The sequence below is a fragment of the Meriones unguiculatus genome, chromosome 3 (assembly GCF_030254825.1).
Source record: "Meriones unguiculatus strain TT.TT164.6M chromosome 3, Bangor_MerUng_6.1, whole genome shotgun sequence".
NCBI lineage: Eukaryota > Metazoa > Chordata > Mammalia > Rodentia > Muridae > Meriones > Meriones unguiculatus.
Genome location: NC_083351.1, coordinates 139,785,255 through 139,801,605, shown reverse-complemented (window position 1 = coordinate 139,801,605; position 16,351 = coordinate 139,785,255). Strand labels below are relative to the sequence as shown.

The following is a 16,351-nucleotide window of genomic DNA, read 5'->3' as shown; positions in this document are numbered from 1 at the left end:
AGCTCAGCTGGTAGAATGCTTTTCTACCATGCACAGGGTCCTGGGTTTGATCCCCATTTCCACATAATGATGACACACATCTGTAATCCCAGCATTTGAGGGTTTATAGGCAGGAGATACAAAAATGCATTTCCTTGGCTATATTGTGAGTTTGAGAACAGATTGGCATATAAGACCTGAATTCTAAAATCAACTGTGGATCTTTTGTTTTGATTTTTCTTATTTTTTAAGTCTGGTTTCTTTTCACATTCCATAAAAAAAGTTAAACTCATGTTTCTCCTAATCAAATTAGCTTTCATATACAGAAAAGTATTTCAGAATCTCAGTATCTTGAAACTGTATTTTTTTTTTCTTCTGTCAAAGATATCTGAGAAAAAGATTTCAATAAAAACTTTTAAAGAGGGGGCTGGAGAGATGGCTCAGTGGAGAAGAGCACTGACTGCTCCTCCAGAGGTTCTGAGTTCAATTCTCAGCAACTACATGGTGGCTCACAACTATCAATACTGGAATCTGGTATGCTTTTCTAGCATGCAGGTACACATGCAAATAAAATATCCATATAATTAATTAATAACTTTTAGAGAAAAGAGTATTATCTTAAAAGAAAAAAATCGTAAAAAAAAAAAATACTTAAAGGTGTTCCATTCCATTACATTACATTAGTCACATTAGCTGTATAAATCCATGCACTCTACTTTCTAAAAAATGCCAATGAAACTTCTTCCTACCTTGCCAGAAAGGATTTCCCTGAGCCCGGCAGCCCTCTGAGAAGAACAAGAACTAAGCCAACGTAAGACGTGGTCTTCTTCCTGGCAGGCTGAGACGATGGGGCCTCCTGCACCTGATAAGCACTTGTTCCCTCGCTGCTTCTCCATACTTTTGTTGGGGAAGTGTGGGAGATGATGGAGGGCGGAAACGTGTAGTTGACAGGTCTCCAGTGTGCAGCTGTGGTTACAACAGGTGCTACAAAGCCACGGTTTCCTTGAAAGAGGTCAAAAGCAGGAATCATTGGGTTCCAAATTGGTGGAGGTGGTGGGGGAGGAAGGAGTAAAGGGAGAGGGGTAAGAACTGGGCAGTAATTCATATCCTTCCCCTTGGGTGGCAGTTCAGGATGCTTGTGTGGCTTGAAACTGAACCCTTCAGAGGGCACAAAAACGTCAGGCACAGAAGCAGATTTCTGATCCCCATCTGTACCTGGTAAATTAGGCCCTGAATTGTGCAGAGGAGGATTTAGAGGAGCCTGAGGTTCACTGGTACCCAAATCTACAGGGGCTTGAGAATGCTGTACACTAGGACACTCGGATTCTAAAGCATCTTTCTGCCTTTGGCTGAAACTGCCACAACCCACAACAGAGTCATTTGTTGGAGTTACAGAGCTGCTGGGAGGAGACTCTTCGGGGCAGCTGCCTTCCGATGCCAGTGTGCCACCCTTAGTAATACTTTCAGGTTCATTCAAAACTGAACGTGAAATCAGTGGGCTTGAACCTAGAGAAGAAGCAGGATTCTTGAGAATTTCACTGTTTGAGCCTGTATTTTGTATGGAAGGAATAGTCATACCACTTGAATCTGAATTCATAAAGGTAGAAGGGTCAATAAAACTATTAGCATCTTGCAAAGGCAAAAATGAATATACTTGGTCATCGGGAGAAGAGTTCAATTTCTCAAAAGCATTCTGTATTAAGGAATCCAAGTCTTCAGTTAGCTGCATATCCAAAAAGGAATCCAGTTTTGAATCTTCACTCTCCGCTTCAGGAAGACTCGTCTCCATCACTGCACTCCCTGACACACCTGGCTTGTTCTCACAAGCAACAGAACTTTGTGAAGATGATTCTTCCATCTTGGCATCAGTAGCAGATAATTCTAATAGGCAATCCATGGCATTTTCAACTGTACGAGAACAATAACAGTAACAACAAAAAAAAGTATATAGGCATTGAAAATGTATCAGAATACAAGTCATCTTTGAAAAATTAACACTACTCTAATACATCAAAATCTTCATTAGAGAAGGATCTATGATAGAGCCATGGGATGGTGTTCTTTCAAATTGTAATAAAATACTATCAAGTATAAATTTTTCATCAGTTTAATGAGTATACACACAGACTATAAATATTAGTCATTTATAAAGATTCTAAGGTCAGTTGATTCACTCAACAGATGTTTAAATATGTATTCTTAAACTTATTTTACACAGTCCACACTATGTATTTAACATAAATAATACATGAATCAGAAATATTTCATACAAAAATGAAGACAAAATTTTAATACAAAAGAGTCTATAAAGTTTAAACTAAATGCATTAAAATATAGTTACATCATAGTATAAATCAAATAACGTATACTCTTTAATAATGTACAAATGCTATTAGTACTAGAAGAGTAAGGAAAGATTTCACATAAAGTAATATATCATCTGGCACTTAAAAGATTAAAAATCAACTTGCCAAACAGGATAAAAGTTAAAGCTAAGCTTGAGAATACAAAATTGCCTTTAATCCCAGCACTTGAGAGGCAAAAGCACGTAAATCTCTGTGAGTTCAAAGCCAGCTTGGCTACATAGTGAGATCCAGAGCTATATGGTGAGACCCTTTTTCAAGGAAAAAAAAAAAAAAAAAAAAAAGAGAGAGAAAGGAAGGAATAAAGAAATTATAAAACCTGTTTAAAGAAAGCTGGTTGGAGAGTTAGCTCATAGGGATCCGTGCAATGGATAAAGAAGAAAAAAAAAACTGGAGGAGACTGAGTGAAATTGAGAGGGATCCAGTATGTCACACTTTGTTTTCTAAGGAAATGTAAAGAAGGAGATACCAGTCACAGCACTGGGCTTGGAGCATTATAGATCACCTCACTGAATCCTCAAATAATACTATAATATCTATCATCCTAGAAAACATGAAAGAAAATGAAGCTCAAAAAAGTATACAAAGTGGACCCAAGACACAGTGACAGAGCCAGGGCTGGCATGGCTGCCTCCAATGCTGAGCCATTAAGTTTTCAAACATGCAAGAGGCGAGAGCTAGGGAGGTTGCTCAGTCCAGAGAGCCTGGCTAGCATGCTTGAGGCCTGGGATTGACAAAAGGCACCACAAGAAAAGAAAGTAATTTTTAAGCATTTAAAATTTGGAAGCCTTTTTTAAATTTTTATTTGTTTTCTAACGTTTTGTCTTAAGGAAGATAAATACGGAAAAAAAAAAAAAAAAAAAAGCACAGCACTGTAGGACACAGCTCTGTTCCGGAGTCAAAACACCATCATTTAAATATCTATTAGCATGGCTGTAGAGATGGCTTAGCAGTTAAGACCACTGGCTGCTCTTCAGAGATCCCTGAGTTCAATTCCCAAAAACCACATGGAGGCTTGCAACCATCTATAATGGGGGGTCTGATGCCCTCTTCTGGCGTGCAGACATATATGCAGGCGGAGCACTCATACATTAAATACATAAATAAATAAAATTTTAAAAAAGAATAAAATTAATTAAATATCTACTTGCTTGATATGATACTTCAAACAAGTTAGCTAACTTCCCTAAGCTAACTTTGTTTTCTGTAATATGGGGATAATAAAAGTACCTACCTCATAGATTGTTGTGGGGATTAAATGAGATAATCCATGAAAAGTGCTGTGTACAAGGGCTGGCACCTAGTAAGCACCCAGTTAATGTTGCCTTAAGAGAGACAGAGAGAGAAAAAAAAAAAGAGGGTTGGAGGGGCAAGCCTAGCAGAGCAGTCAGTTAAGAGAACAGAGCACAACTACAAAGGCAAGAAACCCTAAACGCTGACACAGGGTACAGGGAAAAAAGTAAACAGAAGAAAAGCCTACATGGTTGAAAACCAAAAAAGCGGTGTACAGTAAAATACCAAAACATGAAGGTAATTATCATTAGAAAGAAATATTAAACAGATTGTTAGAAAAAATTAAAACTATGACACAAAAACAACCTTAAATATTAAATAATTTATAAATATGAGAAAAACTCAAACATTAAAAATGTTCAAAATTAGTCTTTATTTTAAAAAGTTGAGAAAAAGTACAATTTTATTGCTATTAAAATCTTAATTATTCACAATTCTGAGAAAGTTGTGTGGTACTACAAACTGGCATACTTCCCTGGTAGGTAATTTATTGGTGTATTTTCAAGTCCGGACAAACTATTCTTAATTTGTGCTGCAGGAAGGAAAGCTTTGGGACTAAGAAGAAAAGAAGAGAAGAAAAAAAAAATGGCTACTTCCTCTGAAATGTTCTTTGTAATACTGATTTTTCATGATAAACTTAGATAGAAATAAATAAATTAGAATACAACTCACTGGAGCACTAGAAAACCACCAAAGGGAAACAGCTAAAGCTTGTTATAAAGAGAAATATGCAAAAGCAGTGAAAACGTTTCCACTTTATTAAGTTTTAAAAAGCAGAATATATGCTTTTTTAGTGCCATCAATGTTATTATTCAAACTACTCATAACATCAAGAATTTACAAAGAATTTTCAGAAGATCCTGAAAAAGAGAAATAAGTTTGTTAGGACATATGATTGTAATTTAAACCACTATTTTATACATGTATGTTCAGTAAATAAAATCTAAAGACAGAATCAAGAACTAAGTGTATGGGTCACTTACAGCACGCCTCTGCTGTCGCTCGCTCTGGGCACCCAGTGCAGTACTGAAACTTGGGTTTGTGCAAATCATGACAGGATAAAATGCTCACATCGCAGCTCACACAGTGACTGAGACTGTAAATTGACCAGGCTTTACCAAGATCTTCAAATCTAGAATCATTTTATCTTATAAAAACTAGAACCAAAGACGGTATTAACCTGGCAATAATCTGTCCAGAAAACAACATTTTTTTTTGCCTGCAAACATACTTCTAAAAAATTTATTACAGGCTATTTATAGCATACTATACCAAACTCTTTACCAAAATCAAACAACAAAATAGACTTTCAATCCTACCCAAAAAGTCCTGTCCTGTAAGATCATACTATTATTTTTCATTAACAACTTAGAAAAACGAACTTAAAGATGTCAACAGCACCAACCTGTCCAGAGGAGATAAGAGAGAATAAAATGTGGACCATGTTTATATTCATGCATCCTCCATCTATAACCGAACATTTCTTTATGGTAGAAACCATCTTTATTTCTTATATCCCTAGTGATACCAACAGTACCTTTGTCTATGGGAGATACTTAACTGTGATAATCGAAATAAGAATATCATTTTCTGCATCGCTATTCACCGTGGCACAGAACATGAGGACTTCTTATAAGATGCAAAAATTCAAACTAAACTTTTCTCACCTTTAAAATCACATTCAGAAAGCATCAAATACACTACATCAGGATCCAGAGCAGAAAACATCTCTGAGATACTGGTGAAGAGTTCTTCCTGATCAATTTTTTTCTCACACACGGAAGGAAGAGTAGTAGTTGGGTCCTCATGACTAGCAACATGGGATACGACAATTTCCTGAGCGTTTGCAGTCTTCCGCAAAGTATTGCCCCCAACATTTTTCCTTTTCCTTGGCATTCTGACTTCCAAAACTAAAATACTTCCCTTTTTAAAAAAAATTTAAAGATTTTTTATATTTAAGTCATAATTCAAAGGAAAAATTGTATTTAAAAAATCTTGCAAATCCAGCAGTAATAGGACCTAAAATAGAAAGCAAGTAAAAATACTCAGACTACATAATTATATTTCCACTTGTAAAATGGAATGACATCTCTGTGTAACTCTAAGACAGTACCATCAACTCTGGCAGCAAATCCAAAAACAAATCAGTATCTCCAAAACACTCAAGTTTTGTCAGGATTGAACATGTTAAAAATGAAAATAACATAGCATAACATATTTCAAAATAGTAAATGTACTGTTTCATAGCATTATTTAATTTTTTAAACATAAAAGGACCTATAAACATCAGAATGCCTATGAAACACCTATACTCATATATCTAATAGGCATCATAAACTTAACATGTCCAAGTCTGAGCTTCTGACCACTCCCTTCAAACCTGTTCTGGGTATTTCCATCTCAGTTAGTATAATAATCCTTGCTCCTCAAGCATGTGGTAAGACAATTTGGCAATGAAGTTCCTAAAGTGCAGACAGAGCAGTATGATTGCTCTTCATCCCCTCCACTGCCATTACCCTAGATTTAATTACCATAGCCTTTCTACTAGGTCGCACTCACAGACTAAGCAATCACTTCCACTCTTCAGGCAGCGACAGCTAATCCATTAGCCTGGATGATAACTCCCTTCTGCCAAACTGTCCCCTAACTTCCCATCTCACTCAGGATAAAGAGAGAGCCTTTCAAATAGCCTGTCATCCAGACAACTGCCATCCTGGTACTGTCTTCCCCTGATCATTCCCCTGTACTTGCCACTTAGAGCACATTTAGCCTTCCAGCTTTTCTGCTCTTCTTCAAATGTTTCAGTCATGCTCCCACTTGAAACCCTTTATACTTTGGCTCCCTCTACCTACTTTTCTACCAGGTCTATAAAATTATTTTCTCACTACCATATTAGTATTCAAATTGTTTTGACCACATTGTTAATTCAGTACAACAAAACTTTATTTTTTTTCCTGAGACAGGGTCTCCTGTAGCCAAGTGACCTTGAACTTCCGATGTATCCACAAATAACTCAGAACTTCTGATCCCCCTGCTTGCACCTCGCTTTCTAGGTCTGGGATCATTATGCTAGGCAAGCACTCTACTAACTTCGCTGTATCTTCACTCTCCTCAAAAAGCATACTTCGTTTTCTATTTGGATTTTCTTTGTGTTCTTTACTCTTTGGCATGTTATTCTTTTACTGTGTTTATTTATCTATGTGTCTACTATCCGTATCTAGTAGGATAGAAGTCCCACAAGGGCAGAAACTCATGGATCTGGAATAGGCCAGTCTCCTTGCTTTTGTTTTTTGTTTTGCTTGTGTATGTCTAATAAACAACTCAAACTTAAATCTCTAAAATTAATTATTAGCCTGGTGTGGTAGCACACACTTTTAATCCCAGCACTTGGGAAGGCAAAAGAAGGTGGAGCTCTGTGAATTCGAGCCCAGCCTGGTCTACAAAGTGAGTCCAGGACAGCCAGAGCAACACAGAGAAACCCTGTCTTGAAAAACAAAAATAACAACAATAATAATAAAATTATCTCTTAAAATATCTGAAATTAAATGTCTTGATATTCCCCCAAAATCTACCCGAAGCGCTTGATCTGATGACCATCAATAATGTACCTACATTCTTACCCCCTAACTTGTTTCTACTGCACCCCAACCCCTGTAGTCAATTTTCAACAATCCAGCCACAGTAATCTTTATAAAACCAAGTTAGAGTGGACCTGAGTCTTCTCTAAGCTCTTAAGTACTTTTCCAGGTCATTCAGAGTAAAAGCTAAAGTTCATGCAATAGCCTGCCTCCTTGCCAGCTCTTGATGTATTCTTTCCACAGATACTGGCACTGATGATTCTCACTCTAAAATTTTTGTTGTCTTTCCAAGTGTCATATTCAAGCATTTCTTCCCTGATTATCCAATTCAAAGTCCAACATCCCACTCCCTTTGTTCTCATCTCCCCTTTCTAGCTAACCACTTATTGAGCTTAACATCTTTTAACATACTATAAAATTTACCTTTTAATTAAATTTGTGTCATAGCTCCCTCCACCTTCCAGTAATATGACAGCCATCAGCCACATGTGCCTAAATTTAAATTAATTAAAATTTTAAAATTACTTTTTTATATATTATATCAGATATAATTAGAAGTTAGAGAAAAGATTATCAGAAAAGGAAAAAAAAAAGAGGTCATAATAAGGACCAAGTCATCAGGAAAAAAAATAAAATAACACTAAACGTCTATGCATCAAAAACTACAGACAGGAAAAAACAGAACTAAAAGAAAAAGTAAAAAAACTTCACTATAGTCAAGATCTCAGTACTACGCTATCAGCAATTTGTAGGACTAGACAAAATTCCAAGAATACAGAACTCAACAACACCAATAATTAAGGAAGGATTTAGTCTACATTTATGGAACACTCCTCTCCATAGCGGCAGAACAGACACACTTTCAAACGCACACAGAAGTTTACCATGATAAACCCACATGAGTAAGAAATTTTAAGGAGCCTCAAAGAATTGAAACATACAAAGTATGTCCTGCAAGCACAGAGAGGCAAACTAGAAATGTGACAGAAAGACAAAAGGAAAATCTTCAAACACATGGAATCTGAGCAATAACTGAGTCACAGGTCAAAAAGAGCAATTCTTGGGGCTTGGAAAACAGATCAATCTGCAAAATGCTTGGGCACCACAGCCTAAAGAGCTGGATTGCGTCTCTAGAACCCATAAAAGGATAGGCATATGCAGTTTCTTATAATCCCAGAGCAGGGAAGGAAAGAAAGGGGAATACCCGGGGGCTCACTGGCCAGCCAGCCAAGCCATGACAATGAAACCTGCACAGACACTAAATTTTAAATTGTATGAGCATCTCACTAATGAAAACATATTAAAATAACAGCTAAGCTACACTTTCCATCACTGTGACAAAATACTTGCAAAAAAGTACTTAAGAGAGAAATTATCTACTTCAGTCCTGGTTTCAGGTTTCTGTCATATGGCTCCTGCTATGGCCCTAGGATGAGGAAGATCGTGAAGGCGCTCACCTGATCAAGGTCGATACACTGATGGACTAGTGACTGGGAGCTGCTAGAAACTTGGAGGTAGAACTTGTTTGAAGTAGAAGTAGGTCACTGTCACTGTGACACAGAGTCTGTCTTGTCCTGGTCCTTCCTGACTCCCTATCTGACGCCACCACTCCAGGGAGGAAACTACTTTGCTCCCCACATGCTCCTGCCATGATGTTCTGCCTTACCACAGGAGGGCACAGAAGCAAAGGGGCCAAGACAGAAACCTCTGAAACAAAGGGCTGAATAAATCTGTCCTCCCTAAAATTGCTTATAATGGAAGTTTGGGGTTCTCTAAAAACTATGTTTTCAAAGAAATATGTTTTTGTTTTAATCCCAAGTGTGGGATTCTAGTTTGGGCTTTAGTTTGTCCATAGCTGATAACTGTCCCTCGAGTGGGGCACAGTCACTGCCTGTTGGTAACAGCCTGCCTCATGCAGCATGAAGAGGGGTGTAGGCTAGGGCTCTGAGGACATAAATATGAGAGCCTAGAAAGAGAAAATGTGACATGCAGTAGTGGCACATGGCAAGTGGCAGTTTGGAGAGACCAGAGACGATGGTATGGTGGCGCGGAGATAGACAGAGAGGCTTGGAGGAGACTGCTTGCTGAGTCTGCTCCTGATGGAGACTGGCCCTAAAAGAATCCATCAACCCTAAACAGCAGGGAGGAGTAAAGGGGTCTGCAACCCCTCTCCCCACTAACCTTCTCTCTCCTATTTAGGGTGGGGGGTTGGAAGAAGGAGGCTTTAAGGAACCCCAAATAAAATAAGAGTTTAAAAAACAAGTGCTATAACTGTTTTCTGCTGTGCTTGCTCAGAGATACACAGTATTCAATAAACACCCAAGCCAGGCATGTACAAAATTTCAGCTAAGGACAATTTCCAGTTGCTGAACCCAAACACAGAAGAGCAATTTTGTTGCTATTGTTTCTCAGGCAATGTCTCCCTCTGTAGGCTTCCACCTAGCGATAGTGTTGCTTCACCTGCAGAGTGCTCAGGTTGGAAGCTGGTTCCTCCCATCAGCTCTTGACTCCCTTTTCCTGTTACACTTACTCACTTTGCAAAATGTGCTAGTTCTAAATTCAAAGTACATCTTTGATAGCCAGCACAATGGCACAAGCCTTTAATCCCAGGACACTGGGAGGCAGATGCAGGTGGATCTCTGCGAGTTTGAGACCACTTTGGTCTACATCGTGAGTTCCAGGATAGCCAAAGCTACAGGGTGAGACTCTATCTCGAAAAAATATCAAAAGAAAAAATTGGTAATCCACCCAATTCTCATTACCTCCACCTGGATTAAATATAGCATACTCTTTCATCTGGACATACTTTTAAGTGTGTGGGCTCTTTATTAAAATATAATATACATATCATAAAATTCATTATTTTGCGCAGTGGTTCTTAACCTTCCTAACACTTTGATCCTTTAGTGCAATTCTTCACGTTGTAGTGACCTCCCATTCTTAAAATTATTTTTGTTGCTACCTTATAAATGTAAATTTGCTACTGTTATGGATCATAATGGAAATATGTGTTTTCTCATGGTCTTAGGCGGCCCCTGTAAAAGGGTCATTCAACCCCCAAAGGAGTCTCAATCCATAAGGTGAGAATCACTTATTTAGAGGTATTTTTCTTTTTCTTTATTTATATTTATGTGTGGATGTATTTGTGTTTGGTGGTCTACATGTGTATTACATACGTGCAGGTGCCCTCAGAAGCCTGAAGAGGGTCTCAGAACTCCTCAAACTAGAGTTGCAGGTGGTTGGAAGCTGCCCAGTATGGGTGCTGGGAACCAAACCCAGGTCCTCTGCAAGAGCAGCAAGTGCTCATAACTGCTGAGCTACCTCACCAGACCCTTTTTCCTTCTCTTCTTCTTCCTCCTCCTCTTCCATTTTTTATACTAATTATTTTGGTTTTTTAGTGTTTGTGTTATAAAGGATTAAACCCAGGACCTCATCTATGCTAGGCAAATGCTCTACTACTCAATGACAGTCCTCTGGTAAAAAAAAAAAAAAAAAAAAAAAATCACCATTTTGCAGTACACAATTCAGAGGTTTTTCAGTATATTTATAGAACTATACAACTATCAACACAATCTAATCCTCATCTATGAGCACTCAGTCCCCATTCCCCACCCTCTCACCCCTGGCAACCATAGATCTCTGTTGCTGTAGACTGCCTATCCAGACACTGTGTAAGTGGAACCATGCAATTATGCCTTTTTATCACTAACTTTGCTTTGTTTCACTTAACATGTTCAAACTTCACCTAACTTGTAGCCTGTGACAGCACTTCATTTACTTTGTTACTGAGCATCAGGCTATGGTACAAACAACACAGCTCATTTAACAACTTTTCAGGGTTTCTCTGGGTAGCCTTGGCTATCCTGGACTTGCTTTGTAGATAGGGCTGGCCTCAAACTCACAGCGACCCACCTGCCTCTGCCTCCCTGAGTGCTAGGGTTAAAACTGCACCACCTGTGCCCTGCTTGAATATTTGCTTTTTAACTATAATAATCTTACTCTAAGCATTCTTTTTAAATGTTTATTTTATTTTACATGCACGAGTATTTTGCCTACATGCATGTACGTGCATCAAATGTGAGCACTGCCCCAGGAGACCATAGAGAGTACTGGATCCCTTGGAACTAGAATTACCAGCAATTATGAGCCACCATGTGAGTGCTTGGAATTGATCTTGAGTCCTCTGGAAGAACAGCTAAGGTCATCTACAGAGCTATCTCTCCAGCACTTTTCTCAACATTCCTGAAAGAGTTTTATGTATATACATGCCTTCATATTTCTCAAGGTGGAATTCTAAATCACGTGGTAACTGTTTATCCCTTGGAGGAACCACCAGTCTGTTTTCCTTAAGGTGTGTCACTGTGATTCCCACTCGCTACGAACAAGGGCTCCAATTTCACTACACTCTCACCAACACCTATTATTGCCCTTCTTTTTAACTATGGTGATTTTATTCTTTATCCAGCCTGGCTACTTAGTGTTGATTTGCATTTCCCTAAGGTTCAATGAGGCCAAGGTTATATGTACATTGCCATATATCATCTTTGAAGAAATGTCTATTTGCATTACTTGCTCCTTTTAAAATTGAAATACTTTTATTGCCAAGTAGAAACAGGGCTACTCACTCTACTCAGTAAAAGAGCATTTCAGACAGTGTGGGGGTCTGAAGAATGGCCCCCACAGGCTCATATATTTGAATACTCAGTCACCAAGCAACAGCAGAACAATGACTAAGACAGAGAGTCGCTAAAACTATGTTTTGAGCTGAAGTGGGAAGGTGTAGCTATAGTCCAGGTAACTGTGGACACAAAGCATAAAGACTGTTCAAGTACAGAAAGAATTAAGACCAGAAGGGGAACACAGCAAGAAAATATATAAAGTAAAAAAAATTTAAATGCTTTGGATCATGTGTGTGTATGTGTGTCTGTGTGTTACCAGGGGTCTATCCTAGGGCCTCACACATGCTAAGCAAGTGCTCTACCTTTGAGCTACATTTTCATGCTCCTTTTTATTTTAATTTCGAGAAAGAGAATCATTAAATTTCCCAAGCTGGTCCTAAATGCAGTCAAAGTAGAAAGTGGCCTGAACTTCCAATGCTCCTGCTTCAGCCTCCCAAACTGCTAGAGACCTGACCAAAGACACAAGTTAAAAATAACCCATATAAACCAGGTGCAGTGGTACATGCCTGTAATCCCAGCACTTAGGGAGGCAAAGGCAGGAGGATCTCTCTGAGTTCAAGACCAGCCTGGTCTACAAAGTGAGTCCAGGACAGAGAAACCCTGCCTCAAACAAACAAACACAACTTTATAGCCACCCAAACAGCATGGGATTAGGATGAGAATATAGAGCAAAGGACTGTAAAACTACGTTCTATATGTTACTTTGTTATGTGCTACTTTTACATTTTTCCAAATACAATAGAATATATGCATTTTTCAGAATAGGGGTAAAAGTTATTATCTCATACAAAAGCTTTCCTATATACTTTGCTATATACTTCCCTGGCTTACAAACTATCTTTTTCTTCTTTATGTCCAGATATATGGGAAATGTTCATGTAAGAAGATTAAGTGAATATCCACGCAATGTTCAATACAGTTGGGAAATTCTGGTGTATAAAAACACAGCTCAACATCTCAATTACCTACCGGTTTTACTTTCTGCATCCAATTTACATCAGTCTCATTTTTTTGTACAATAAGTGATTTATATTTAACTAATTTACCATCTAATCTGGTGTCTTCTTCCTTTTTCCATAGGGAAAACCTTTTTGGTTTCTTGTTTGGTTTTTTTTTGTTGTTGTTGTTTTTATTTTGGTTTGGTTTTGGTTTTTTGTTTTGTTTTAGGTTTTGGTTTTTTTCAAGATAGGGTTTCTCTATGTAGCCTTGGCCTGTGTAGGACTTGCTTTGTAGACTAGGCTGGCCTCAAACTCACAGACACCTGCCTGCCTCTGCATCCCTGAATGCTAAGATTACTGGCATGCAACACCCCATCTGGCATGAGAGCCTCTTAAAGACATAAGTTTAAGCAAGTTACAGTTTCTTCATATACAGGCCTGTCTTAAATAAAGAGAATACATTTTAAAAAGATACAAAAAATAAGGACAGGCAAGGTTTGGTGTACTATGAAAAAAATGTGAAAATAATTGGATCAAATAAACAAGTATTAATAATATATAAACATAAATTTCATATGTGTGTCCCCAAAACTTCTATCTTAATATTCAATTTTAATCAGATAATCTTTGTTTGCCACAAGGTCTCACTGTGTAGGTTGGCCTCAAACTTACTATGTAGACTAAGCTGGCCTTGAACTTGCATCATCCTATGTCCGACTCCCATATGTCCCTTTAAAAAATGGCTTTAAAGAGCTAAAGCACTAGAACTCAGGGTGTAGGGCAACTGATACAGCCCTCATGTAACATACAGAAACCTAGGGAGAGATGCCTAGCGCTCCACAAAACTGGGGGTGGTGGAACATGCCTGGACTCCCAGAATCAGGAGTTCACAGGGCATGCTGACACGTGCCTTTCATCCCAGCATTCAGAAGGCAGAGGCAGGCAGAGAGCTCTGTGAGTTCAAGGCCAGCCTGGTCTACACAGTGAGCTCCACGTCAGGCTACCCTGCCTCAAAAAACAAACAAACAAACAAACAAGCCTCGCCCCCCAAAAAATAGAACAAATACAATGTTTCTTACATTTTGTGTTATGAGCCTAGCCTTTAATGGCTGAGCCATCTCTCTAGCACCAATCTTTCTTTAATATTAAGTCACCTAAAAGATGATTTCAAGCATGCTATATGACATGTACCTGCAATAGAATCCCAGGACTCAAAAGGAGCTGAAGAAGGAAGATTGTGATCTCAAATCCAACCTGGGCTACCTAGAAAATCCTTTCTAAAAAATAAATACATGTACCATATGATAAAGATAAGTAAGATACTAAAAGTCTCATGGAGATAAGTCACCAAAACAGACAACATTTATAGAAAATAAAACCAATTATCTTTAACATGCACCTATGTATCACAAAAACTTCAACAGCTGATAACTGAAGACACCCTGAATATCAGTAGAAAACAGAATGGTTACATTATGGCAGCAGTACCCTGTAAGCGTCATGCAACAAATAAAAATAATAAGGTATTCTGGAGAAAGCAGCGCTCTGAGACGGCCTGTGAAGGTAAAGCCAGTTGCTGAGCAGCATGTAGCTCTTGTTCTAGTAACAGACAGAAGGTGAACTTCTCTACAATCCTCCAGCATTCCTACCATCCTTATTTACTGCAATAACTTGCTTATGCCAGGACCTTCCATTGGTAGTTCACTAACGTGTATTTTCTGTAATATATTTAAACATGTTTTATACACGATTCGTCTTAGAAGAACACACAGTGCCAACATAGCTCTGCTTCACCTTGAACACTGACAGGGACTGTGGACCACACGGCACAGAGCACTACGCTCCCAACAGCCCTTGGACAGAACCTGGAGACAGTGACCGACAAGAGTATCCACTCAAAAAGTAACTTTCAGTTTCATCCATAGATGTTCACCTCCTTCACCTGCCTGTTTTTTGAGAACATGGATCATGACCTAAAACCCTTAACATGATTCCACAAATAAAGCAAACCCATAAAAAATGCGTAGATGACTAACAACATATAAAATACGGAAGATCAAGGAGTGAAATTTTAGGGTTAGAGAGACTAAAACACTCGTTAAATGGGAGGGCTAGGCTACCGATACATTAAGCTGTCAAAGTCAACACTCCCATTGAACACAGGCTCTTCCATGTACTATGTTAACAGAAATCTCTGAAACCTGCTTTCTCATGATTTTTCTATTAATCCCTCAAATATGTAAATAAAATTTGAAATCCTATGTGTAAAATATTCATCCCCTATGATTTTAGTAGTACTTACTGTCTGGCTGTAATTGACAATAATCATGTGCTTAGGAAAGCCACAGATGACATCTGTAACTCCAAAGCTGTCTTCTTACTAAAAAAATAATAAAATGCAATGTTAAATATACTTTTAAAGCACATTTATATCAAATTACAATCTTTTTGGGTGGGGGGACACGAAATCTCACTATGTAGCCCTGAAACTTATTCTGTTGACTAGGCTAGCCTGGAACTCACAGAGCTCCATCTGCCTCTACCTCCCAAGTGATGATATTGTTAGTAGAAAGCTATAGAAAACAGAAAGACTTCATTTGACAACAATGGAAGTGACTACCAAACTTTGAAAATATTTTTATAAAGAGCAAGAACTACACATTTATTCTAAATAAAGTACTATCACAGAGTACCCATAATGAAAGCAAAGATCAGTCAGTGGTTCACACTGCTTGTCTGAGTTTGATGTGGACCATGGACTACTCCTTGGACCATGCAATGGTCTGGAATACCCTTTCCCCACACCCCATCCGCAGCCTTGCCTTTCCTTCTCTGGCTCCTTTCTAGCCTAGCTCTAGGTCTCCACAGTCCAACCTGCGCCCATGCCTATCCATGACTGGCAGAGCTATTGTCTTTCCATCAGTCAAGAGACTGAAAACAAAGTGAGAACAAATCAAAGTTGTTGTGTTTTTTTTTGTTTTTTGTTTTTTTGTTTGTTTTTTTTTTTAATGTGTGGCACTTTTAACTTCAAAAAGTTACTTTTGCTTTTAAGTTCTTTTTTATGTGTATGAGTATTTTTCCTAAATGACTGTCCACCACATGCATGCCTAGTGCCTACAGAGGCCAGAAGAGGGCATAAGAGCCCCTAAAACTGGAGTTACAGACTGTTGTGAGTTGCTGTGCAGGTGCTGTAAACAGAACACAGATCCTCTGCGAGAGTAGCAAGTGTTCTTAGCCACTGAGCCATTTCTCCAGCCTATTTTTAATCTCATTTTTTTTTGTTTCACAAATGAATGATATAAATAAAAAAATCACTAATCAATACTAAAAATCATTATTAAGTGAAATGTAGATAGAACTGGCCTTGTATACCCAGGTGTAGTGCTTCGTGCCTGTAATTCAAGCACAGAGGAGGCTAAGGCAGTGTCAGAAGACTGAGACCAACCTGGGCTTCCTAGCAAGTTTGAGGCCAGACTGGGCTATATGGCGAGACTCAATCTCAAACTTCCATCCAAGAAAAG

General features: G+C 38.4%; 1 protein-coding gene across 6 annotated transcripts in view; it reads right to left on the bottom strand.

The window, feature by feature from the left end:
- The window catches only part of N4bp2 (NEDD4 binding protein 2), a 63,846-nt gene extending 48,637 nt beyond the window's left edge, over window positions 1-15,209 (bottom strand). For 3 of the 6 annotated variants that reach the window (XR_009590893.1, XM_060380657.1, XM_060380659.1), the window contains exons 1-3: window positions 7,637-7,701; window positions 5,303-5,654; window positions 729-1,887 (exon numbers count right to left, since the gene is read on the bottom strand). Coding sequence is in view for 5 of the 6 variants with exons in the window: in XM_060380657.1 (XP_060236640.1) it covers window positions 729-1,887; window positions 5,303-5,531 (1,388 nt within the window). In the remaining variant the exon portion in view is untranslated. Of the gene's footprint in view, window positions 1-728; window positions 1,888-3,576; window positions 3,668-5,302; window positions 5,655-7,636; window positions 7,706-15,132 lie in introns of those variants that run through there. The other 3 variants (XM_060380658.1, XM_060380660.1, XM_060380661.1) reach the window with 3 other exon arrangements.
- Between the last annotated feature and the right edge of the window lie 1,142 nt (window positions 15,210-16,351).